We start from the raw sequence: 27,280 nt of genomic DNA, 5'->3' as shown, positions 1-27,280 counted from the left end.
TTATCATTTCACAAGCAGAAAAATGTTAAAAATTGAGACTGCTGGGGAGTGTCCCCGATACAAATTCCTCTAACTGCTGACATGTTTTACTGAGGACTCCAGGTGAACAATTGTACAGGGCAGCTACAGGTATTCGTCTGTAAACTAGGTGCTAAATAGAACTGGTTTTTTTAAAGGAACGTGAACAGAGTACGATGTTTGTCTCCACTCTGGCCGTCCGGCACGCAGGGATTCCACAGAAACACCCAGATCTGCTGGGAGGAGCGCACCAAAGCTTCCCAAAAGCAGCCCAGCAGCGCTGCAACGCACGGCACAGCTGGCACACGGGGCTGAGGGCCGCAGGCTCCACTGCAACGAGGCGTTTCCATTCATAGTGCAACAGTTTTAACGCCTAAAAAGGTTCGATATTCAACTCGTCCTGCCCTAAATTAGAGCACAGAGGTGCTGCCCGGCCCCAGGAATGCAGAGGGAAGAGCCCAGGGGTTCAAGGATGGTGACAGGACGTGGTGCCCACAGTTAGGAGGCAGCTCCAAGGAGGACTTCCCCAAGGGCGCAGCATGCAGGGAGTGAAAGGTTCCTGCCCAGGAGGGCTGCAGGGGGGTGTCCCGGGGCAGCACCTCCCCTGCAGCCCCCAGCCCTCACTGGGAGCACGTTTCACCCACAAACTGCAGCTCCAGCTGCACAGGACAGCCTGGGCAGGATCCAGCAGGGGCTGGGCTGCAGAGCTCTCTGAATTATTTGCATTATTTTTAGTGAATCCCTCAGCTTTGCTTGTTTGCTGTCAAGGCAACGCAGCCGTGGCAGCCGCGGGGACGAGCCTGTTGCTGTGAGAACTGAGGGAGGTTCTGCATCTCACCAGAGATTCTGCTCCTGTCTCTGCACCCTTGGAAGGGAGATGCCACCCAGGAACGACAGCAGCCTTTCCTGACCCCACCTGAGTGCCCTGGAACTTCACTGGGGAGCTCCCTCTGAGGTCAGCTTTGACCTGCTGGGACAGGTGCTGCCCCGGCAGAGCCATTTTCGGGGCTGAACCAAGCACAGATCCCCATCCTGCAGCAGGGGAATCAATAATCACCGACATCACTGAAGCTCAGAGAGGTTGTGACAGGTGTGGGTGCAAATCACCACCCCCTTTTGAAAAGGGGCTGACTGAGTTATCAATTCAGCTCCATTTGCCCGCAGCAATTCAGCTGAACTCTGCCCAAAAGCTGCAGAGCCCTCCAGGAGCAGGGCTGGAGGGGAAGGCAGAGCCCCCCAGCTCCAATTCCTGCCCTGCTGCTCTCCCGTGTCCCCAGCAGCCCTGGGACACGCCACCTCCTCCCCCTCGTGCAAAACAGCCCTCAGTGACACAGGCAGGAGAAACAAAAATCTCATTTACACCAGTTGGGCATTTCCTGGGAGCAGAGATCTCCAAAGGCCGTCCCCAGAACGTGTGGGCAGGGAATGTCAGAACAGGAAAACGCCACGGAAAATACCAGAACAGACACTGGCAGCATTATTCCAGTTCACAAAGCCAGGCAAGGGCAGAGAGGAGCTGCGGCCATGAAACACTCCGTGTTACTGAACACTTCAAACCAAGTCTCCTACCCTGGAACTCTGCAGCGACCTCGCAGCCGAACGAAACACAACTGCTTAAAGTGAAGAACCAGGGACAAGGGGTGGGGGCTGGATGCACATTCCAGCTGCCCCAGGGGGGTACCAGCAGGCACCCAGGTCAGAATCCAACTGTTCCTGTCTCAGGGACAGGATTCCCAGGTGGATGGAAATGGCTTTGCCTCAAAACATCAGAGAGGCCCTGTCCAGTAACCAATTATTGCTTCACTCAGACCAGGAGTGCCAGGAGGGGCTGCAGGCACGGGGGGCTCACCCCGACCCAGCACTCCACACTGACACCTAGAAATGATCTTACAGATGGAGCTAAGCACAACACACCCCCCAAAAAAACCCCTGCCAGAGCCCAGGTGTAGGAAATAAAACTGTCATCAAGGCCAAGGGCAGCACAGGGGACACACAGCAGCTTTCCCAGCTGCACTGCCAGCTTTGCCCTCCTGCCACCCACCGCAGAGCACTGAGAGGAGCTGGGGGCTCTGCCGTGCCCCAGCAGGGACAGACACACGGACACAGCAGTGCCAGGAGAGCCCGGCACTGCTCACCCTCACTGCCACAGCGGGGCACAAAACAAGGGCACAGAACACAAGGGGCATCCACAGCCAACTCCACGACTCGACAGCACCCACCACTCCATTTGGCAAAATATTTATTTATAATAAACCCGTCCCAAAGCGGTTGGTCACAAAGAACGAACTCCCTCTCACACGTGTGGGCCGAAACAACGCTTTTGGTAGAAGGGAATAAACTGTCTCTCTTTGACACGGCGTACAAAACCCAAAGGGACACGGAAATGACAGGTAACAGAACACGGTGGGGGAGGGGGAACAGGGGGGGCACTGGAAAGACAAAGGCAAAGCAGAGGGGCCTGGCCTGGCAGCACTGCCACCGTCATTTACCCGTACAGTCCTCAGCCCCACGCCGCTCTCATCCCCAGCACAGCTCTCAGCTGCAGGATCTATGCTCCAGGAGAGGGATCTGATGCCATGTAGCAGCTCCAGTCGCTCTTTCACAGTACTGCATGTCAACACTGGGAATGGTTTCTGATATGGTTTTCAGACTGCACACAGTACTTGGATAGGGAAAAGTTAGTTACTCCCACTCCGTGGTTCCCGGCGGCTTCGATGTCAAGTCGTACATCACCCGAGAGATGCCAGGGATCTTCTTGATCTCTGCCACCATCTTCAGCACGACCTGGGGTGGAGAGGAGACAGAATATCAGGAAAAGAGAGTGCGTGAAACAGGCCTGAGGGAAGTCACCCCAGAAAAGCTCTGCTGGACACCACAGCCTGCTGCCATCAGCACACTGCCACCAGGCAGGAAATAAAGCCAGCTGGGAGAAGAAAACCTCTGCTATCCAGTGAGAGTCGTCTTCCAGAGCTCACAATTAATCCATGCCAGCAGGAATATTCCAAGGGAGAATCTGATGACCCTCAGAAGTTCAGCTTCCTTAAAAATCCCCCAAGTTCCCAACACCACTTTACACGACATGCTGCTTACAGTGAAAGCACAAGTTAACAGTGCTGTTCTGTATAGAAAAACATTATTATTTCCCCCATAAACATGTTTTTTCTCTGTAACTTCTCTTTTTTAATCACCACACTAGTCCCTAGCCATAAAATGACCATTTTTCATTTTGAAGAATGCAGGGTTTTTGTTAGGGGACGGGTTTTGTGGTGTTTGGCTGTTTTTAAACACAAACACTGAGCTCAAATGAATCCTCATTTTATACAATGGGACAGTTCACATGGCAACCTGAATTGTTCTTTTCGTGGACAGGCTGCCTTGAAGCAGAGGACTTCAATTATACACAATTACTAAACAATGCTCATATGCTCTTAAAGTGGGTTTAAAATAAAAGGTCAATCCTATTCCTACAGTGCATTCCCAGAGGGACAAAGTACTTGACTGGACATGGATAAAGTTTCCCATTAAAAAAGAATAAAAAAAGCTTGAACCTGACTCCAAAGTCCTTTTAGTGACCTTAAGAGCAAATAGGACACCGAGATGTTCAATTGCAAGTTCCAGTAAGAGCAGAAGTGCCAAACAAAGGCAATCCCTAACGCCAGGAAATTTCCAATTACTGATGCAAAAATTAATTCCAAATCCCAGGAAAGGCCGGGGTGTTCTTGCTCCTTTAATTGGGGTTATTTGGGCTCAGCTCTGCTGGAAACCCTTCAAGTTTATCACACCCATCTGCCAGCCCCTCAATTTGTTCATTTTTTACCCCCAAAACGCCACAACACCCTTTCTAATGCTTATTTATAAAGGAGTGTCTTGGGTTGCAATACATAACCAAAAGCTGTATTCTAGCTGAAGAGTTCTTTGCGTTCTTTATCCCTTCCAGGACCCATCCTCCCTCCCGGGGATATCTGCTGCTCATGGGCCATCAAGGCTCACTGCAGGGCTGATACAATCCCATCATCCCATGGGGAGAGGCTCCACCCAGGGGGAGGAGCCCAGCATTCCCACCTGGATCACACCTGGCATTCAGAACCCCAGCACAGCCTGTGTGCACTGGATTCTCAGAGGGAGACCGGACCCATCTCAGCACCTACTGAGCCTTCTCCAGGATCATCTCTGCTCCAACAGAACCACATCTGTCACTGCAGGAGGGTTTATTTGGACTGCTCCCAAGACCCTGACCAACAGGGGGTCAGGTTGTGTTCTGACTCTATCAGGGTTTCTAGGATTTTTTTTTTTTTGTTTTGTATTACTGCATTTGTATTTTTAACATTCCTAGTAAAGAACTGCTGTTCCTATTCCCATATCTTTGCCTGAAAGCCCCTTAATTCCAAAATGATAATAATTTGGAGGGAGGGGGGTTACATTCTCCATCCCAAGGGAAGCTCCAGCTTTCCCTGGCAGATACATGTCTTTTCCAAACCACGACAAGAGAGGAGGAAAAAAAAAAAAAAAGGCAAGAAAATCCAAAGGAAGGCAGTGAGGGTGAGAGGAAAGCTGGAATGAGCAGAGGCTGAGTGCAGCAGCAGGCAGCCCCTCACCTCCTCTGGCACCTCGCTGCCCGGCGTGGCAGCGATGCCCGTCATGAAGTCGCTGGTGATGAAGGGCCTGATGACCACAGACCTCTGGCAGGAGGGCTGCTTCTGCAGGGGGTCCCGGTCAAAATGCAGCGGGGTCAGGATTATTGGCATCTGGCTGATCTTCCCAGCATAGCCTGCAGCACACAGGGACACACACACAGGGTGTTAGCTGGAGTGACACGGACACCAGGGACACTGAGGCCTTGGGAGGGCTGACCTGGAACAGAGACTGGGCAGGGCTGGAGAATAAAGTAGGGATTTACTGAAAGGCCTTTAAGGATCCACCTTGGGCAGGACGGGATTCTGACCAGGGCTACACCCAAGATGGACCCAAAATGGTCACAAAATGGACCCAAAACAGTCACAAAATGAACCCAAAACAGTCACAAAGTGGCTGACCGGTCATGAAGTCTCACATTTTTATAAGTTTTGGTCCATTTGCATTTTGGGGTTTAATTGTCCAATCCCAGCTCCAGGTTGTAAGGTCCCATCCTTCTTGTTCCTCCCTCCAGCCCACCCTTGTTTGTGCTGTTGGGCCTGAAAGTTGTCCTTGGTGTGCAGCAGGAGAAGGATTTGTTTTGTGTCCCTGCAGTGTGCAGAGCTGAGTGACACTGACTGTGAGCTCAGAGCTGCACCCCTGGGCAGCACAGGATCTGAAAATGTGAAAGCTCAAACTTAAGGCACCAACACGAGTTCTGCACAATTCCTGCCTGTGCTTCCAGCTCTGAAGCAGGAGCTGCTCCTCCCATCCTGTGGGATCTGCTCCCTCTGGTGCCACAGCCCAGGGTCACAGCAGTGGAGCAGCTCCACAGCTGCAGAGCATCACTGGGGGCACTGGGAGGGCACTGGACAGGCCCTGGAAAAAGTTCCCAGTGAAGCTGTGGCTGCCCCATCCCTGGAAGGGTCCCAGGCCAGGCTGGACAGGGCTTGGAGCAGCCTGGGATAAGTGCAAGGTGTCCCCAGGGCCTGGAACAGATAGAGGACGCTAACGTCCCTTCCAACCCAAACCATTCTCAGATTCTCTAAACTGCCACTTGAGATGATCCTCAGCCTTTGCAGGCACACAGCAAAACCCCAGCTGTGTCACCCCTGTAATTCACTGTGAGTCCACTGAAGAGCCACTTTCCTTCCCACGTAACATAAAACCATGGGGGGAGGTTTATCAGTCCCTACATCAAGCCCAATAAAGAGATGTTCCCAAACAACTCTTTGAAATACTCTTTGAACAGTCTTTGAAGCACTTGGGAGAAAGCTCTCCTGTACCCCAGGCTGGTGGTGGGCAGGTAACTCCAGACAGTGACATTTCACTGAATTTTCAGAATCTCCTTCTGAAAGGCAATGCACAGCTCCCCAATTTCCCCATTTCAACGAGCTGAAAGTCCAAAATGCAGGTGTGTGGAGCTCAGGCTGCTCAGGCTCGCTCTCTCCCCCTGCCAGCCCTGGCCTGAGCTGCTGCTCAGGGAGGTTGTTTTTTTTTTCACTAAACCACAACTCCAGGCTTTATTTTTAGGAGCAATTCATTCACACAAAGCCAAGTGTCACCAGAAGTTAGCGAGACACAGCCACAGCTTTACCAACACAGCCAACAGTGTTATCTCAGCCTTTGGAGGCTAATTCTGCACAGATCCTGTTCACACAGCTCTGCAGACTGATCATGGATCCTCAAAGACAGGGATCTGTTGTAGCTTGGTTTATATGAAACACAGGCAGGGCTGCTGCAGTGCTTCCCACACAGATCACATCTCCAAAGGTGATTCAGTAAAAAACTGAAGAGGCTGAACCCCAGAACTGTTTATTGCCAGGCTCTGCCTGTGCAGCACATCCAGGGAACTCCACACTCCCTGGCTCTGCAGGGCTGGGGCTGCAGCTTTGACTTCAAGTTCAGAGATCTGAAAGCACCACAGGCCGTGAGCATCACTCCCATGAGAAACTTGGCATCTGGCCTTTCCCCAAAACCCAAGAGTGTTTAAAAACTACGTCAAGTTTCTTCACCTCAAATAAACACTGAGCTCAGCAATGAGAAGGGATTTGGGTGACTGAGCTGCCTGACAGCACTTTTTGCACAAGCCTGCAGTGAAGCACACAGCTTTGAGCTTCAGGATGTGTTACAACCCAGTCAGTCCCCAAAATCCCCAGAAATTAATTCCTGCCCTTTATCTATCAGCTTCCACAACTTTTCACTGTCATTCCACTAACTGATCACTTTTTTTTTTTTTTGGAGATACCTGCTTGCAGATTTTGACAGCACCACTCTGATAGGCTTTGCAGGGATCAGGAAACAGAAGCGTGGCTCCTGGGATGAGGAGGGGCACCTACCAGACTCCCTGAGAATGTTGTGAGCCTCGAAGTCAGCTTGACGTAAAGTGCTGAGGACTCCCGTGGTCAGGAAGGTGGGGGTGACATCCGTGGGGGGCTCCTTGACAGGGGGGCCAAACACATACACCACTCTGCAACACACAGAACAAACCAGAGGGCCTCAAACCTGCTGCTCCAAAGGGCCACTGCCAGAAAACAGAGCTGGGAAACAGCACCACATTCTGTTTTGCTCACCGTTTTTAACAGGAAGGCACCCGACCCCCCCAGTAAATGCTACACCTTCTTGTTAATGAAAGGTTTCCAGCACTAATTGCAATTTATAAATCCACAGAAAGACATCTGCAACAAAGCATCTTCTGAATTCAGAGCAGCCACATCAGCTTGATGTTTTTAAATCTCATTCCTGGTGTTTCAGATGCTGCAGAAGAAGCAGCAGAGTCTGAGTGGCCCCGTGCATGGATTCACCACGAGATGCTCCCAGCAGCTCTTAAGAGTCTGCAGACACAGGCCAGGAGCACTTGTCTCAAACCCAAACCACACAGATAAGCCAGTTTACACTGTGGATTTCTGCTTGGAATACAAAGCCTGTGAGCACAGCTGGGCAGGAGACCAACGAAGGCAGTGCCCTCCTCCCTGGAACAGCAGTGGAGCCTGCAAAAACCCCAGGGACAGCAGAGCTCCCAGAGCTGTGGCATGTCCAGGAGGGCAGTGTTAAACCCAGCAGAGCTTAAAGAAATCACCAGTGCCCTAAAGCCAGAAACTGGCTTTTATTTTCATTTTCTGACGTACTCTGGCACTGCACAGGCAATCCTGATTTACGCCTCCTTTTGTCCCCTCTGCACTTCATTTAAACAGGTATCCTGCAATTCCAGGTCTCACCTTTCAGAGTAAAAGCTCTGTCAGCAGGTGTCACTTATGTGAGAAAATCAAGTTTTGCTATAAGCAATTCTAAGCAGTTTTGGCAGAAATCCCACAGCCAGGCAAGGAGGGCATAATTCTCCAGAGCTGATTTTGTGTCTAAGCACCTTCAGCTGCTGGAAAAAAAAGTTATGGACTCGAGTAGGTGGAAAATGTATCCTCAGAGAGCTCAATTAAGATCAAACTGCCCGGCTTTGGAGCTGTCCCTGTGCCATCAAAGCTGACAGCCCCACACAAATCCCTTCCTGACACAAAGGCAAACCAAACTGCAGCACAGCACAGAGCTCAGCACCAGCCTGGAGTCTTGCAGAAGAGATTTGCATAAATTATAGTGGATGCTGCCTAATCCAAGGATATAGGCCAGCAATTTCTTTTCCAAGCTGGAAATAAACCCATGTTTTGATTTATTGTGTATTTGTGACCTCTGCACGATACACCTGGCCCAACAAATAAAAACATTACACCCCAGATTAAACAGGGAAATGTTTGCACCCGCTAAACTTCCACACACCAAGTGGATAATGAAAAATGAAGGTAAAGCAACACTCACCTGTTGATGTTGTGGCACATGCGTGGGATGAGCCTGGCAAGGAACATCAGGGACTCCCAGTGTGGAGCATCTTTGCTGGAGATGCCACAGACGTAGCTGTACGAGCGACAGTCACCCTGGGGAACAGAAGTACCCACACTGGAGTTCTTGGCTTTGCTGCCAAGGCCACTCACAGCTCCCTCCTGTCCACCCTGCAGGTGACAGGACCACAGCTTGGGCCAGCATTCAGCAGACACCGAGCTGGTGACACCAGCGAGAGGGTGAGAAAATGCAGAGCCAGGTGAGAGAGCTGTAAAAGGAAATATTCCCACTGGGAAGACTCATCCACAGTGGCCAGCGTTGGTATTGTGGTGACAAAACACAGAAATCTGATGACACTGCAGCCTGAAGCAGTAACCAAAGCTGACTGCAAAGGGCCACACACGCAGCCATCAGGCAGCTGAAAATAAAACATGAGGAGGAATTCAGCACAGAGTGCAGAGAAAGGTGCTTCACAGCCACGGCTGCTCAGCTGGGCAATCCCAGAGTTCCTGCACACAGCTCCAGCTCTGCACCTGCCCCTGCTTTGTGTCTGTGCCCACAGCGAGGGGAAGGGAAGGGCTGGAACCCTGCAGGCTGAAAACTTCAACCTTTCTAAGCTGAGAGGTGCTGACCCTCAAGCAAACACCACGTTTAACTCAAGGCCTTAGAACGAGCTTCCAAGATGGTGTGGTGGCATCAGAGTTGTGAGTATGGAATTTAAACAGTATTGTGTGATCTCACAAGGTGAAAAACTTAAAGATTTTAATATGTAGTAATGTGTGTGAATCAAGAGAGAAGATTTAAAGCTGCCTAAGTTGATATAAAGATTTAAAGCTGTCTAAGTCCTTCTTCTTCCTAAGTTTAGGTAGTTTTCTGTAATTAAGTAAAAAAGGCCTGCATTGCAGGCCTCAGGTAGTCATTATTGAGTCAAAACCATAAGTAATATAGGTGTCATCTTGTTATTAAGTATTTGGTGTTTAAATAACCTTAGAAAGAGTTAGAGGCACTCCACTTTACCTCATTTCTCTAACTCACTAGTTAGAGCTCACGCCTCGTGAGACTGAACATAAATAAAAACCAGTAACTCAAAATCTACCATTTCCTGTGTATTATTCATCCTAACCCCAGCAGAAAAAAAAAAAAGAAGCCAGAAGTCTAACAGGAAGGGAGCTCAGCTGCTGCACAGAGCTCCCAGCCCAGCCCCAGAGGAGCCCTGTACCTGCACTCCCACAGTCTTGATGGGCAGCAAGAAGGCATTCAGTGAATGTAGGCTTGTGATCTGCATCAGCTTCTCCTGGTCCTCCTCACTCGTGCACGCCTTCACCCTCTGCAGCAAAGTGTGAGGCTGGAAAAGGAGGCAGAACAGGGAACTGGAGTTAAATAAAGCTCCCAGGCCCTCAAGCAGAAGTTGCACGGCGCAAATAAAGTTGTTATTTAAGTAACTGTTTGCTTAGTCTGCATTTACCCCTTGGAACTCTCGAGAAGATACCTCTCATCTGACAATTAAACGTGAGCAAAAGCACTTTTGTGTGGTTACACTGCATTATAAGCTGCAGCTCTCCAAGGCCATGGGGGCCTTTTTTCTTTTTTCCTGTGCTCATTTTCTCCTCCACAAGGCTGCACTTTCTAGTTTTATGGCACCACAATTCCAGATCTTTTAAAGGAAAGGCAGATGGAAATCCCTGCCCTTCAGGGTTTACCAGAAAGGTTCTGGAAGTTGTTTTGAGCTCACACCTCAGAGCAGAGCCCTCTAATGACTGTCAGCCACCACAGAGGTCAGCACAGTCAGGAGATGTGCCAGTCAAACATCACCCATTCAAAATTCCAGGTGTTGGGTCAGGGCACCAGTTCCTGGCTCCTGCCCTTGCATTTACACACCCAGGGAGCTTTGGGGTGTGCAAACCTAGAATGATACAACTCCTTCAGGGAGGGGAAGATCTTTTCCCGACACTGTGTGATCTCATCTGCACAGAGTTTACCTACAATAGAATCTGTTTATTATTTGAAAGGTAAATAAAGTTGCATTTTCCAGAAATGGTTCAACACTTGCACCGGTCACAGCACTAAAGATTCCACTGAGCAGCTTCAACTGAGCTGTGCTTGGAGGCAGCATTCCTTAAAGAGCACAAACCAGTCCTTTTAACCTTTTAGCAGACTAAACCTCGCCACAGTTCACTGCAGAGCCAGCCCTCAAAATCCGAATTTGGGATTTCCTCACCTTCTTCACGCTGGCAGAAAAATCTGCCACTATTTTCAAGATGTTGTTCGTTTCTGGGAAGTCTTTGCACACGTAAGGTTCCTCAGCACAGATCACTCTGATTGCCAGGCCAGGGCCTGCAAAGCAACAGTGAACAAATATTATACCAAATAAAGGGGTATATATATATATATATATATATATATATATGTATATATATATATATATATATATAAAATAGGTGTGTATATATATATATATAAAAGTGTGTATATATATAGAGATATATATATATAAATATATAGAGAGGTGTATATATATATATAAAGATATATATATATAAAAAGATTAAAAGGTAGATATAAAGGTATATAATTTTTTTTAAAAAACATATATACATAAAAAAGGTGTTCCACACCTGCAAGAGTGGAACACCGAGTCAGTCACTGAGTCCCACGTATTCTGCCATTGTATCTAAGCTTCAGTTGTCTTAACACCCTCAAGGAAAAAAAAAACCAAACTAACCCACAATTATTGACTTTTTTCTCTTTTCTAGTGGAGAACTCTTGTTGGAAATGTTGGGCACTTACTTTCAAGACAGCAAACACCCCGTGGAAAGGCAGAGCCAGGCCATTACTGCAGGTCAGACCCACGTGGCAGCTCAGGCAGAGCTCACTGCACTTACAGACAGCTCCTCCTCTGGCTTCTCCCACCAAAGCCAAACAAAGGCTCAGTTATAAAACACTAGGTGTATTTATCAAGCTGCTCTCTCCAAGTCATCTTTTCCTGCTATGCTTGAGTGAAAGCCTAAATCGAATTTTTTTTTTCTGTGTTTAAAGCTCAGTTTTATACTGCAGTTATAGTGGATCTGCTGAAGAACCCTGCTGTGATGCACCAGCTCCACACCTGGGAAGGGATGCCTGGAAACCAGCTCTTCAGGAAGACCAAGCTCTCTTCCCAGCACTCGCACTTCATCCTTGTGGAAGTCTTTCAGTGGTTCTATTACTTTACCCTAAAAAAGGAAAAAAAAAAAAATTACACTCCAGCTCACATATCCAAACAAAAAGCCTCAAATGTTTAGGCTCTGGCACCCAAACTGGCCTGACCTCACAGTACCAGCACCAGCGATTCCATAAACGCTGGAAAGAAATTCCATGTGAATGTGGGCTTTGTAGAACAGCTGCAGCACAGAGGGTGAGACCAGGAAATCCCAGTTGGTGCCAGAAGACAGAGCTGTAAGGCCAAGCTGGCTCTGCCTGCATGAATTCAGACCTTTCTTGTCTCTGCTGGATGTTCAAACCAAGCCCAAAGCCTTGAAAACACCTTGTGCAGGGATCAGAACTAGAAATGGGGATCGTCAGCTCTCTCCTGTGGGTGGCAATGCATAGATTGCTGGGTGAGGCCTCTGTCCCGTGCTGGTTCTCCCTCAGAATATAATACACTTAGAGAACTCAGCACTCCAGGGTCAGAAAATCCAAATCAGGCAGTCTGCCACCTTTGCTTCACATGACAATAACTGAAGGGCTGCACACAAAAAGGGGCATTTAAAAAGCTTTTCTGGGCTTCAGATAAACAGACCCTTGGCAACCAAAGGAATGCAATAAAAGACACGTTGCAGTAGACCCTCAGGGGCCTTGGCACAACAGGGTCACCCCAGCAGAGGGGAGTTTTTGGGTGCTCGGTCTGTGGCAGCCCCCCGTTGCCGTTACCTCCTCGCGCAGCTTGCGGATCAGCTCGGTGTCGTTGTGGTGGGTTTTGATCACCTCAGCCTTGCCACTGGCCACCAGGGAAGCGCTCTCGATCAGGTCAGGCCTCAGGGTGCCCTGGGCGAGGAAAACCTCCTCGGGTTTCAGGTTCATCTCCCCGATGACCTCGTTGGCAATCTGCAGGACAGGACGGGCAGAGAAGGGAAGGGGTCTCAGGAGGAATGAACTGCGCGACCCACGACAGGGAGCTGGAAAAGCACAACCAGCATGCCGATGATGCCGCTGCCCCACTGCTCAAACACTCCTGGTACCCCATTTTTTTTTTTCCATTTTCAACAAAATATCTCCACATCGAAATATCAAAAATATCTCCAGGAACATCAGCGCCTGTTAAATATTCTCCCTGTCACCTGCCCAAGGCTTCTGGGGCCATCCCCAACTCACACAAGCCCTGACGCATCAGTACATTTAATTCACTGTTCAATCAGTAAATTAAATCAGTTTAATTTACTGATTAAACAGTAAAAGGTGTACCCAGGAATCACAATATTTAAAAACTTCAACCAAGCAACAAACAAAGGTTACCTTAACGAAGGTGTCGCCGATAATTTTTCTCTTTTCCTCAGGACTTGTGGTCATGTTTAAGGTCTTGCTGATTCTTTTCCGTGGAGTTCTGTCCTCATCTGAGATGGGCAGAGTTGTTGTCCCATTATAGAATGAATGGGCTGCATTCACCACTGCAGGAAATCACAGGGAATTTCTGGGTTTTTTTTACAAAATCAAAGATTTTTATGTGGGTTACAAAATAAAAGTTTCACTTTATTGCTTAAAAAAAAACAACAAAAAAAAACCCCTTTCCTTTGACTATCAACTGCATTGACTAGGGCTGCTCAACACCTCAAAATTAATTTTTGCAAGAGACTTTTTTATTTCTCTTATTAGCCTATTACTTTTTCCACGCTGTGAGATTAGGCAGCCACATGCAACTCCAGTCCTTGCTTCCCTCTTAAGATTATAATTTACTTGCTTTAAATAGTTTACAGGACAGAATTTCCCCAAGGCCTTTCTGCAACCAAAATTAAATGATGCACTATTTACTCATGCTACATTATACCTCTTAATTTAGAGAGGCTCCCAACCCAGAGATCAGCTGGGAGGCTCTCTGGCATCTTTCACCAGCACTGAACTCCACGACCTACAGAAGGAGCATTTGCAGCAAAGGGACTCCCTCAATTTGTTCCTCTGGCTGCCTGCCAGAGCCCAGGTTTATTGCTCCACAGAGTAAAAGAATAAGACATGGATTTTCCACTTAAAAAAAAAATAATAAAAAATTAGAAAGACGTGTTTAGAATGAAGCTGAGGACACAGCAGCCCAGCCTGCACTGTGCCCAGTGTCACACTGCCTGAGCAGAACACAGAGGAGCCCTGGACAAGGCCCAGAGCCCCAGAACAGGCAGATGTTGCTCAGTAATCACCAGGCAGAACACAGAGCAGCTCGTGCAGGTGGCACAAACTTGGTCTTCTCTGACCTCCTCATGCTTGAGGTACGAAAAAACCCCTCTGAGCCTTCCCATCAGCCACGTCTGGGCACTTTCTGCTCTCTCAGTTAACTCATGCACAGAATCATAAAGGTTGGAAAAGGCCTCCCAGATCACCGAGTCCAACCTTTGACCCACCAACACCTTGTTCTCACAGAGTCACTCCAAAACCATTAAAATGCACCTCTTTCAAAGCAGGAAAAAATGCCTTGACAGTCATTTTGGCTATAGTAGCATCCAAACACCCAAAAGAGCTCACAGCCGACAAAGAAAGAGACTCGGGATAAGAAATGAAGCCCAAAGTGTTAACCAAGATACTGGAAATGGAAATTCAGGATCCCTCAGCAGAGGAGTGACCAAGGCACAAATCCACTGCTCTGCTGTGCCCTGCCTGCAGGAAACACCAACACCTGGAGAGATGGGGCAGCTCACTGTACACTCCAATCAAGCAAACAAGGGCTCACATTTCAGGTTTAAATTCTGTGAGTGGGTTCAGGTGGTTCCACATCACCTGTTGGAACCCTGGGCACGGAGAATTTCAGACTCTCTGTGCTGACAGGCTCTGACCCCCACGCAAACACTGCATTGACCTGAGGCTGTGGAAAAGGCTCCCAAAATTGAGTGATAGCACTGGGATTGTGGGTGTGGGGTTTGAATAGAAGTGTGTGATCTCACAGGGTGGAAAACTTAAAGAGTTTAAAGTTTTAGAATATAGTAATGTATATAAAGCAAGATGGAGGATTCAGGGCAGAGGCTGAGTCCTTCTTTTTCACCTTCTTCTTCATGGCGTGGGTGGGATTTTGTAATTGGGTAGAAAAATCCGTATTGCGGGCCACGGGTGGTTGTTATTGGGTCAAAAGTAAAAAAAATTTAGGTGTCATTTCATAATTGGACAGTTTATCCTTAAAAGGCCTTGGAGAGAGAGAGAGATAGAGCTCCATTTTTAGTTTGTTAGCTAGAACTGCTGTAGCACTCATGGTTTGTGAGACAGTAACATAGGTAAGAATTAATAAACACCTGAGTCAGAACATGAACCAATATCTTGAGCATTTAACCCTGACCCTGGCAAAAAGAAGATAAAAAACCAACAGTCCCCGACCCAGCCTCGGTGCCAGAACCTGCCAACAGCAGATGACCGAAACCCACCCCTAACGGCAGATTCTGGGAAAACGCCCACAACCCAGGGCTGGTGTGAGGAGCACAGAGCAGGAGTGGGGTACCTTTCACCTGGATGCCCAGCTTCTTGAGGGCCTCCTCCACGGCCTGGCTCTCCCTCTTGCGCATGAAGCCGTTGTCGATGTGCACGGCGATGACCTGCTCGCGGCTCAGCGCGCGGTTCAGCAGCGCCGTGCACACCGTGGAGTCCACGCCCCCGCTCAGCAGCACCTGCCAGGGACGGGAAAACACACACACACACACACACACACACACACACACACACACACACACACACACACACACACGGGGTCAGCTGGGCAGGGGAAAGGGTTAACACACAGCAGGAGGGAGGGGCAGAGCACAGCTGGGCTCTTGGGTTGCAGGATGTAACCAGAAGTGTGTGGAAACCAGCTGGGGAGGTGTTTTTCTTATCTCTTGTAGAACCCATTCCTCATAACTCCAGGGGGTATCTGCTGTTAATGGTCCAGCTGTTAAACCAGCTGGGGCAGAGCTCTTTATCCCTTCCAGGACCCATCCCCCATCACTCTAGGGGGGATATCTTCTGTTAAAACCAGGAGGGGCAGAGTTCTTTATCCCTTCCAGGACCCATCCTCCCTCCAGGGGATATCTGCTGCTCATGGGCCATCGAGGCTCACTGCAGGGCTGATACAATCCCATCATCCCACGGGGTGAGGCTCCACCCAGGGGGAGGAGCCCAGCAATCCCACCTGGATCACACCTGGCATTCAGAACACCAGCACAGCCTGTTTGCACTGGATTCCCAGAGGGAGAGTGGACCCATCTCAGCACCTACTGAGCCTTCTCCAGGATCATCTCTGTTCCAGCAGAACCACACCTGACACTGCAGGAGGGTTTATTTGGACTGCTCACAACACCCTGACCAACAGGGGGTCAGGTTGTATTCAGTCTCTGTCATTTTTTCTCAGATTTTTGTTTGTCTCTTTTTTCTGTACTACCACCCTTGTATTTTTAATATTCCTAGTAAAGAACTGTTATTTTTACCCCCATATTTTTGCCTGAAAACCCCCTTAACTGCAAAATTATAATTATTCAGAGGGAAGGGGTTTACATACTCCATCCCAAGGGAAGCTCCAGCTTTCCCTGGCAGACACCTGTCTTTCCAAACCAAGACAACAACACTGATCTGCAGCCAGCCAACAACGCACTGCCCCAGCCGTGCAGCCTCCCTAAAACTGGGAATGCAGGGCTGCAGGAATGCACCCCACAGCCCAGCAGGTGTTTCCATTGAGGGAAAAGTTTAAGACTCACCCCTTGCTGTTTTAATGAGGTAAAGGAGCCAGAAACTTCTTTGCTGTCCTGACAGTGATTGGCTCAATGCCAAAATAAAAACACTGACAGGTCTCTTTAGCTGCTCCTCAGAAATGTCGCTGGATTCTATTGGCAGCAGGCCAAATTGTCCCTCCTAAAACATTCAGTATTTACGAAGGAGCACAGAGCTGCTCAGGGATTTTTTTTGGGCGGTCTCTTAGTCAGGTGTCAGATGCTTCTCTGGCACCTAGGCACAGCTTTGTTCTTTTGTTTCTATATTTGTTTGTTATTTTACCATTTATTAAAACCTTTGCTTTACAAAACACACCCAAGGAGCCCTCTGGCAATTTCATTAAGCCACTCTGGCAGGTTGCAGGTCAACCCTCAGACTTGATAAATCTCCAGGGGACTCATTACACTCTGGCCAGGTGTAAGGCTGTACCGCAGGACCCAAACCAGGACAATTCCCCACTTCCCAAACCAACTGCCAGTGCTTCTGCCCCCATCTCTGTCTCAACTCACCAGGACCTTGGAGGAGCCCACTTTCTCCTTGATGTCCTGAATGCACTGGAGCTCTCTGTTCTCCACGGTGAAGGTGCCGCTGCATCCCGCAATGTCGTACAGGAAATTTTTCAGGATCATCTTCCCGTTCACTGTCAGGCTCACCTCAGGGTGGAACTGTGCTCCATAGAGTTTTTTAGACTCGTTTGCTATGCCTGGGACACGTGACAAAGCAACAATAAATAAATAAGCTGGAACTGAGTGCACGCCCAAGTCCAGCAGGAGAATCAAAGTGGCTCTTTGGGATTTGGGAACTCCTGTGCTTTTCAACCCCTAAATTCTGAGGTCCCACGATTTCCTGTGACAATCTCTGTGTGATGTTAAAGCCCTGCTTCCAGCACCTACATTACTCTTGCCCAGTTGAACATTCATGCAATATTAAATACAATAACAAGTTAATAAAGCTTTAATAATTAAAGAGTGCTTGACTTGTACTGTTACAGTGCATAACCCACTGGCACTGCACATCACAGTGCAGGTCTCCCTCTCCCCTGCCTCAAGGGCACAGGATATTTTATTTCTGAGACAAACAGCATGTGCATGCTTTAAAATATTATAAACTATATAAATAATGTTAACTTCAACCACATTTCAATCAGGAGCATTCCTTTTAAAGTCTATTTATTATCGTGACAGCTGGACAAACACACACCAGAAATTGTTAAAAACAATTCATTTATTTGGCAATTAAATAACATTTGGTTCTAACTCATGTCTGCCATAATTCTTTACTTTACCAAACATTATCAGAAGCCAAATTCAGGATAAAATAAATACCTGCTATGATGTTCCCAGACTGTGCCACCACTTTGAATCCATCAGCTACTTTATCCACGCTATCTCCATGAGTGAGAAGCACAAGCTCTTCCTTCTGAAGGCCCCTAAACCAGGATTAAAAACTAGAATCAATTCAAGGAAGAACAAAGATTTCACTCCCTGCCTTTCCAAGAGATGCCCTGAGGGATTCCAACAAAAGCACATCTCGACAGACCAAGACATCTGAAATGTCTGCAGGATTTCCTTCCCAGAACAGCCATCTGCAGCTCTGAGGTGCCTCCCTCGGCAGCTGCCTCCTGCAAGAGGGAACTGCTCTTAATTCTGAAGGGTTTGTGGGATTCTCCTTATAAACACGCCAGTACTGAAGTCCCTTCTTGGACATGGGGAGCCATCTGGAGCCAATCAGGATGCTGGGAGTATTGCTTCTTATTTCAACAAAGTGCACTTTTCTTGTTCAGAACTACGTGTTTTTGGGACAAATTGGGCACATCAGTTCTGCAGGAGCCCTGCAGAAGGAAGATAATAGAACTGGAACACCAGGGATGAGTAAACTTGTCAGAACAGTAAACTCTTCCTTTTTACAAGGAACTTGAAAGCCATCGACAAAATTATCAAGAAATCTAATTCTGGTTTATAAAACATCACAAAGCAGTTTCAAAGGAAAGGTAGAAGAGGAATGGGTTTGGATTTTCTGTGCCATTTCCAAAACTGGATGGGCACCAACAAATACAAGGGCAGTGCACTGCAGGAGGCAAGAGCTTAACTCAAATATCCTCAGATCATGGTGAACTTACAGTGTCTCAATGAAGACTCTGAAATAAAGGGTTTATATAAAATTCCAAGTACACTTGCTTTTTTAGAGCCAACTGGAAAGTTATCCCTAAGTATTTGTTTCCATGAGTACCCTGCTTATTTGTGACCACACTTGTAAAAGTTTTATTAGAAATCATCAGCTAATTTTGCTCTTTGTTTAAAAACAATAACCTTCCTCTCATCCAGACACCCTTTCCCAGACTGACACTGCTTTGATAACTGGAAATGTGTGTGCACCTGAAGAGTGAGCAGGTGTTGTCCAGGGTGATGCTGAACACTCCATCCTCCCGAACGCTCTTCTTGTGCACCGTCCCTCCAAACACCTTGTTCATCATCTGCAGAGCAAGAGGACTCCTTGAGAAAGCTCCTCACACCCTGCACTACGCCATCCCTCACCTCACCACACTCCTGCTGTTTTCTAGGGTTGTAGGAATTCCCTTCAGAATGAATCCTTGCTCTGCACCGGGCTCGTTCCCCACAGCCACACACAGGGAGCAGAGCCCCACGGGCAGAGGTTTGCAAAATAAGGTTTATTCCACAGGGCACAGCTCCTTCCCTCAGAAAGGGCTGCTCTGCAAACCAGCTGGCTGCCTGAGGCCATGTCAAAAACCTGAATTTATTCCCTTGGTTTTATTTTGTGACCAACCCTGGAAAATGCACAAGTAGAAGTCGTGCACCCAAAGCAGCCCTTGTCTCCCTGGAGGTTTGTTTTGCTCAGCTGGGATCCACCAGATCCCTACAGGATCACCAGTGAGTCCAAAGGTTGGTAAAGGTCATTTCTTTTTCTGTGAGGGAGTGTTAAGCACTCTCAAGAGCAGTGCTAGGACCAGCCCATGCCTGAGACACTGCTCCCCTTGTTGCCAGGACAGGTGCTTTTTTCAGCACCAGCTGGGCAGAATTAATGAGTGACTGGCAGGTTATATTTACTCTGACAAGAACAGGGAGTGTGGCACTCAATTCAACAGCACTGCAGCAAAGAAAAACCATCTATGCAACTGATCCCAAACTGGTTTGGGTTGGAAAGGACCTCAAAGCTCACTCCATTCCACCCCTCCCAGGAGCAGGGACACCTTTCACTGTCTCAGGCTGATCCAAGCCCTGTCCATCCTGGCCTTGGGCACTTCCAAGGGCAGCCACAGCTTCTCTGAGCACCCTGTGCCAGGGCCTGCCCACCCTCCCAGGGAAGAACTTCTCCCTAATCTCTAATCCAAATCTGCCCTCCTTCAGTTTAAGGCCATGACAAGACAAGGCAGAGCCAAGAGAGGAACACAGGGCAAGCTCAGCTCATCAGCTGAATGCTCCTCTGGCACTGCCTGTGTTTGAAAGCAGCTCCTCCAGCACTGCCCCCTCAGTTCACACAGAAAAGAGGCCCAGAAGGTGCCTGGGGAGAACTCCAGGAGATGCTTCCCAGCCCCAAGGACTCTGCTCTCTCCCAACAGCACCTGCATCCCATAGCAGATCCCAAGCACCGGCTTTCCTATTGTGAATATGGCTGGGTCGAACCACGGCGCATCTTCTGCATACACAGAGTTTGGTCCTCCAGATATGATGATGGCTCTGCAGACAGGACACGAAGAAATCATTCATACAAATGCACTGGTTACTGTGAAATCTATTTACTTTAAGCCCTGGCACTGCCTCACACCAGTCATAGAACTGATACTTTCTAACAGACATTTTAACACAGATATCACGAACACGTAGCTCCATTTTTGCTGTCAAACCCAGCGGGTTTTCAGGGAGGCATTTCCCCAGTTTAAACAAAGTCAAATATAAACCACCACAAAAAGTGCCTGTATTTTAAATTCTTCATAGCCAACCATCAGCTATGAGAGAGGCAGGATGGCTGGGACAAATGTAGAGTATTAGCATCAAGATATATATACACACACACACAATTTACCAAGTCTGTGACATCTGAAGGAGACCTGCAGTCAGAAAAATCCACTCCCTAACTCATAAACCTGCTGAAGAAAAGTCCCTTCATCCATTCTGGTTATGCAGAAATGGCATTAACAGCAAGCTGAGAATTACAAGCACAATACACACAATCAGGTAAGGTTTGGGGTTAATACTTCACACTATAAAAGAAAATTAAACCGTCTCAAAGGGGAAGGGAGAGTTTTTGCAAACCATAATGATTTACAAGACCGTGAACTGCAGGAGCACCAGTTGGGCAACACTCCTGGCCTGAGCAGGGCTGTACCAGACCTTGGACTCAGAACTGTTTGTTTCACAGAGAACATCAAACTCGTTCCCTGCCAGAAACGCAAAATCAAACCAGACAGAAGTTGCACAGAGGGGATTAAACGTACCTAATAATTCTCCCAGCATTAGCTCCATGCAAGTACTGACAAAACAAAGAGTTTTTCTGGTTCTGAGCAGCAGGAACAGGCACTGTGCTGCCCACTCCTGTCAGTGCCACCAACAGAAACCACCCTGCAGGACCAACTCTGAATCCAGCACAGCTTTTGTGGGTGTAGCTTTACACTGAACCATCCTGAGAGCTCCTCCCTGCAGTTCTTGCCCAGGCACTCCTGGTCAGCCTGGAGACACGCTGGGTTTCCTCAACCTGAGCTGCTCTAAAGAGCCTCAACTCCCTCCATGGCTGCTGTTGCGACTGCTCCAAATAACCCCATGCACAGAAGCATTTGTGCCAGGCGTACAGAGCACTATTTAGTATTAATTAGAATCACAAAACATGCTCCTGGAGCTCTGGGGCTGTGCCCATGCCCTGGAGAGGCCATCCAGTACCCACCACCCTCTGGGGAAGAGCCTTTCCCTGATCTCCAACCCAAAACTCCCCTGACACTGCTCCAGCTGCTCCCTTGGGTTCTAGGAAGGAACCGAAGCAATACAGCCACACCTCTATAGACTGAACACTCTTATGAGAAGACAAAATAGTCAGGCTAAATACTGTAAATAGAGAAGCTACAATAAATACTGTAAATAAATAAGATGTAACAACCAGATATTGGGTCAAAAGCATAAATAATATAGCTGTCACTTTGGCGTTGGGTAATTATGTCTTAAATAGCCTTGGTGAGAGTTAGAGGGTCTCCGTTTTGTCTCATTCCTTTAACTGGCCAGTTGGAGCTGAGGCCTGGCGTGACTGTAGACACTGTAAACAGGTAGGATACAATAAATCCAGTAAATAACTGAGCCGTAGGCAGCGGGCCGTACCTGAAGCCCTGCTCGCGGATGGCGAAGGCCGGCGTCTCCAGCGGGAAGATCTCGGACTGCACGAAAAGCTCGCGCACGCGGCGGTCGATGACCTTGCCGTACTGTGCGCCCGCGTCCAGGATCACCACGGCGCCCTCGTAGTGGTGCTGCCCATCCTTCAGCTCTGCCCCGGCGCTCTCGGGCTGTCAATGGCACACACGTCAGAGAGCCCGCAACGACACCCACGGCAGAGATCCCATGGAATCACTGACACCCGTGTCAGCAATCCCACAGAATCACTCACACCCATATCAGAGATCTCATGGAATCACTGACACCCACGGCAGAGATCCCATGGAATCATTGACACTCATGTCAGCAATCCCACAGAATCACTCACACCCATATCAGAGATCCCATGGAATCACTGACACCCATGTCAGCAATCCCACGGAATCACTGACACCCATGTCAGCAATCCCACGGAATCAATGACCCCCACGGAGTCACCGACACCCACATGGGAGATCCCACAGAAGGAATCACTGATCCCATGGAATCACGGCCACCCACATCAGCGATCCCACAGAAGGAATCACTGCCACCCACATCAGAGACCCCATGAAATCACCAACCCCACAGAATCACTGACATCCACATCAGCGATCCCACAGAAGGAATCACTGCCACCCATGTGAGAGATCCCACAGAAGGAATCACCGACCCCATGGAATCACTGCCACCCACATCAGCAATCCCGCAGAAGGAATCACTGCCACCCACGTGGGAGATCCCACAGAAGGAATCACAGACACCCATATCAGCAATCCCAGGGAATCACAGACACCCACATCCCACGGAACTCCCGAGGCACGAGGCTGGACAAGTTCTCTGCGAGCAGCCCGAGTCCAGCTGTCCACCCAAGCCCACCACCATGGTCACCACTGACCCATGCCCTCAAGCACTGTCCCCACACATTTTCAGAACCCTCTCGGGCATGGTGACCCCACCACTACCCTGGGCAGTCCCCTCTGATGATTTACAAACCTTTCTGTCAGGAAATGTCTCCTGATATCCAGCCTAAACCTCCTCTGGTTTACACTGACAGCCCTTTGAGTAAGCCAGATCTCTTTAACAACTAACATGTGCCAGGCTTTGCTAATTAGCTATGCTAATGTATGACAAAAATGATAAACACCAGCCAAGAAACTTCAAAATGAACAAAAGAATCTTTGAGATTATAAGGAGCAGTTGAGGCACTGGCAAGATAAAGGCGCTGGACACCAGCACAGAACACCCAGCCCAAGCAGACACACTGACACAACACCCCCCAAAACAAACAGGGCACAAATTAGGGAAGAAAAATGTTAATGATCTAATGAAGGCAGAGCTTTCCACGAGCAAGAGCTCGTATGCCCTGATCACCATCTGCAGCCTCTCCATCTTTTTCCCATTTTCCAGTTCCACGTGAAGCCCAGCACAGCCCATGAGAACTGAGAGCCTCGGCCTTTTTCTCAGGCAAAACAGCACAAAATGAAACAAAAAAATGTTTTTTCCCCTCGTGACGCTGCCTCATACGCTGAACTTCACTTGACATTACCTCCTGGAGAGAATAAAAAGGGGAAATTGAGAACAAATGTCGCTGCTAGATGATTAAAAAAAAACCAACACATTTTGAGTGCAGCATTTGAGCAGACTGCATGTCAGAACAAAGCAGTGGTTCCCTCTGAGCCCCTCATGTCTGAGCTGCTCGGCCAATTTTGGCTAAGTCTGAGAGTGCTAAAAAACACGAGGCCAAGTTTCTTTCATTTAAAAAAAACCCAGCTACTCCATGGAAGTGTCCTTACCAGAGCATCACTAAAAATTTGTTGCCTGAAGAATTTAATTCTCTTAGGGAGTTCTTCCCCTAATTTAAAGCTTACCCTGTTTCCTCGCCAATGCAGCTTGGTGAAGGACAAACTGGGAAGGGTTTTACTTCAGCAAAGGCTGCCTCCAAACAATCTTGGAGCTCCATTTCAAGTTGCAGTGATGGCAGGCTGGAGCTGTTCTGCAGAACCTCCAAGCCAGGACTGGCCTGTGTTCCCATCCCTGCTGCTCCAGCATTTCCACCTGGGGCAGGGATTCACCCCAGACTGGCCGCACAGGATTCTGGACAGCATCATCCTCCCAACAAACACACTGGGAACTCCCAAAGCTCACACACCAGCTGGAAGAGGTTTAATCTTAATTAAAGGACATAAGTGGGGGAAAAAACAAAACAGTGCTAAATCTCTCAAAAGCCTAAATCCAGGTTAAAATCAGGTATTTAATTTTTGTCCTTCAGCTGGCAGCCAAGCTGCCTGGTGGGGAGCTGTCAATGACTCTTAGTGCTGGGTTACACAACAAGAAGTGCACATGCTGGAAGAGAGCAGACTGCAGCAGCAAAGACCCCTCCACACCCCCAGTGAGGCAGAGCCACCAGAACTGTCCTCCCTTCCAGGGCAAGGGAGGGAACCACTTTCAGAGTGATTCTGGGCATTTCCACCTGGCAATTTCTAAATTAGCAGCTCTTGCGAGACAGACCAATGTTCTTATTCCTTCCCAAGCCCATCCTGGGGAAAACGCTATTCCTCACAGTGCTGGTTTTTAATTTCAAGTCTTCAATTGTTTCAGAGCAGTAGCTTGTGTCATTTAGGGACAGAGCTCTGCAGCCCTCTCACGAAAAAAGACTGAACAGAAGTTCCTGTTGGTGTCAGCTCAGCTGGACTGATAGCCAAGCATCTATACCTGTAGCTGATAAATAAATAAATCTGGTTTTCAGTGCTCTGTATGAGATGTTTTGGGCAGGCAGGTGTGGTTAATGGGGAGACAGAAGTGTGAAAATAGAAAGAGCCCATCAGGAGTAGCTTGAGAAGCACTCTTAAAGCAGAAATATGCCTGTGCTGAACGTGCACCTCCTTCAGATCCCGGCAGGAGCAGGACAGCAATCCAGGCTCCTCTGGACTAACCAGACAAGCAGAACTGTAAGAGGGCTCAGGACCAAGAGTGCCCAACATACACCACCGTAAATCACAGGCAAAAAGAGGAAAGAAAAAAGGCAGAGAAATCACCACAGGATCTGGCTTTACTTATTGAAAGGCACAGTTCCAAGGCTAGGGATTTAAACCCAAATTTACAGAGGGAGACTTCATTTGGTGAAATCCAAGAAGGACCAGATGCTGTCCGCGTGCAGCCAGCATGGCAGCTGAGCTCTGCACACCACGGGCGTGCCAGCAGAGATTAAGAGGACACCAGACAGCCCAGCTCCCGCAGGGATGGACAGGGCTTATGGAGCCAGCACCTCTTCCTGCTGGGGACTGCCCCTAAGGTAAGCTCCTTTTCCCCTCAATACAGCAGGAACTAGAGCTCCTTCTGGTCTATTCACACAAAAATATGGAGAACTCGCTGGTCCTGAGACCTCCTGTGGAAGCTGCTCTGACACCAGTCCCAGGCACTGGGGCAGACGTGCTGCTGTCCCCAGAGCAGGGCTAAAACAGGACTAAAAACCTGTGCACAGTGAGAGCAGAAAGCCTCTATTCAGCTAATTAAATCACCCTGAATACCAGGGACCCCAGACATGGCATCAAGGTGCCACTGCCACCTGAGCCACGTGGTCACCTGGCTGTGCTGCCACACCAAGGGACAGCCTCATCCACCACCTCAGCTCCTCCAGGTAACGCTGGAGGGCAAAAATCTCCCATCACCACTGCTCTTCTGGGGTCAAAACCAAGTAATCCCGACTTCTCTGGTGAGCTGAGGTAGGAGAACTGGAACCAGCCTTGGGCCACCAGCCAAGGACACCACAAATCCTGGTCCTCACATCCCTGCCCAGGGCCTTAAACTGAGCGTGCAAGTTCCTAACAGCCCACTTGTGCGGAATCAGGGGATTCTACAGCGTTTCACACACCCACGTGCCTGCAGGTTGGTCATTAATGCAACTTATAAACCACATTTCCATACAGACCAGTCCCATTCTGGAGCACTGGGAAGTCGCAGCAGCTCCTCTCTCTGAGCCTTCACCCACACTAGTAAGTTAGGAGAAGCCTAAACCTGGAGCCTTGATCTTGCACTTTCGAGCCAGCACAGGTTTTGCAAGAGTTTAACTGTTTCCCTGTGGTATTAAAATCAAGCAGGTCTAAGACGGCTCACTCATATTTCAAAGTAAAACAGGAAAGCAGCTCTCTCAAACTCAGGCCATCCCCAGGACGGAGACAGGAGCCCCCCAAACCATTATATCATGGAAACTCTACCAGACAGGATCTCCTGCGGGTGTCCCTGCCTGCACAAACTGCTCTCACCCGTGCAGGATGAGCCGTGAGCTCCACATCCAACACTGGCAGGGATAACTCACCCCCAGGAGCAGCCCCGGCCAGGGAAGGAGGCTATAGCCACGACCAGGGAAAAACGTGCCAGAAAACTCACACAGGGACGAACTGAGCGCTGAAAAAACCCTTCAGAGGCACAGCTTACTGCAAGCTAGATAAAGAGCCGGGAACAAGGGAGGAGAGGAGGTTGTGAACGCGGCCAAGGAAAGGCATGCCACAAAACTTACACGGGGACCGAGCGAGAGCTCAAAACGGAACCCCCGCCAGAGTCACGTTTTTTCGCAAACTAGATAAAGAAACCAGAACGAGTCTTTCGTGCAGCAGCAGCAGCAGCTCGGGGCAGCTGGCAGGGCTGTGTGGAGAAGTTATCATTATCAGAAAGAGCTGCGAGTTCCCACTCGCACGGGTCGGTCCGTGCCCCGATGTGCCCGAGCACTGTCGCTGTGGCTGCCGCGGGACCCGGGGCCGGGAGCTCTGCCCGTGCCGCTGAACGAACCGAACCGAACCGAACCGAGCCCCCGGCCCGGAGCGGGGACACAGCCGGGCACAGGCCGGGCAGGGCGCCGCGGACACAGCCCCGCTCGGGGAATCCATCAGGTAATTAACGAACTAGCGCTGTGCCAGCAGCCAGCGCTGCGGCGGCGGCGCGGGCGGTCCCCGCTCTCCCCGGGCACCCGTTCCCCTCCCGGGCCGCGGGGCCCCGCCATGTGCCCGGGCGGGCCGGGCCGAGCCGGGCCGGGCCGGGCCGCAGCCCCGGGCCCGCAGCACTGACCTTGGTGTCCCCGTTGCACAGGGCCATGGGGGCGGCGGGCAGCGCGAAGAAAGGCCGCGAGGAGCCGCGGCCGATGAGCTAATGCCGCCCGCGGGAGGAGGAGCCGCCCGGCACGGCCGCTCCGGCGGAAGGGGAGGAGCGGCGGCGGGTCAGGGGCGGGCCGGGGACACGGCGGGGACACGGGGACTGCCCGGCGGCGTGCGGGCACCGGAGGCTCGCTTGGCTCTGTTAGCGGGGTGGAAGCAATCAGAGCTGTGCAGTGAGTGGGGTTTTGTGTGTCAGCATCCCGTGGTGTCATGGGAGCACTGGATGGTTTGGTTTGGGAGGGACCCTAAAGCCCATCCCCTGCTCTCGGCAGGGACACCTTCCAGCGAGCAGGCTGCTCCATTCCCCGTCCAGCCTGGCCTTGGACGCTGAACCTGCTGTGCCTGGTCGGTGAATTCCCCAGCGGACACCGGGACTGCATCCGCAGAACCCTCCTGGAGCCGTCCCGGGGCGGTCTGGGT

General features: G+C 49.5%; 1 protein-coding gene across 2 annotated transcripts; it reads right to left on the bottom strand.

Annotated features, from left to right (window-relative positions):
• Nucleotides 1–2,215: 2,215 nt before the first annotated feature.
• Nucleotides 2,216–26,869, bottom strand: GMPS (guanine monophosphate synthase). Of its 2 annotated transcripts, XM_066193633.1 has the most exons (17): nt 26,775–26,869; nt 21,681–21,862; nt 19,940–20,054; nt 18,735–18,832; nt 17,685–17,788; nt 16,869–17,062; nt 15,268–15,284; nt 15,119–15,204; nt 12,946–13,097; nt 12,364–12,537; nt 11,561–11,666; nt 10,676–10,791; nt 9,677–9,802; nt 8,437–8,552; nt 6,969–7,099; nt 4,614–4,786; nt 2,216–2,802 (listed from the first exon to the last, which is right to left on the bottom strand). In XM_066193633.1, exons 1-17 carry the CDS (start codon nt 26,799–26,801, stop codon nt 2,701–2,703), a joined length of 2,019 nt encoding a protein of 672 aa, XP_066049730.1. In that variant the 5' UTR covers nt 26,802–26,869; the 3' UTR covers nt 2,216–2,700. The 2 variants fall into 2 exon arrangements, with proteins under 2 accessions (XP_066049730.1, XP_066049729.1); XM_066193632.1 differs by having other exon boundaries at nt 15,119–15,284.
• Nucleotides 26,870–27,280: the final 411 nt, after the last annotated feature.

This window comes from Chamaea fasciata, unplaced genomic scaffold, assembly GCF_029207755.1.
Source record: "Chamaea fasciata isolate MVZ Bird 193981 ecotype frontalis unplaced genomic scaffold, bChaFas1.0.hap1 SCAF_11, whole genome shotgun sequence".
Taxonomy (NCBI): Eukaryota; Metazoa; Chordata; class Aves; order Passeriformes; family Sylviidae; genus Chamaea; species Chamaea fasciata.
Note: the sequence above shows the minus strand (reverse complement) of the source record. Positions and strands in the feature narration are given on the sequence as shown.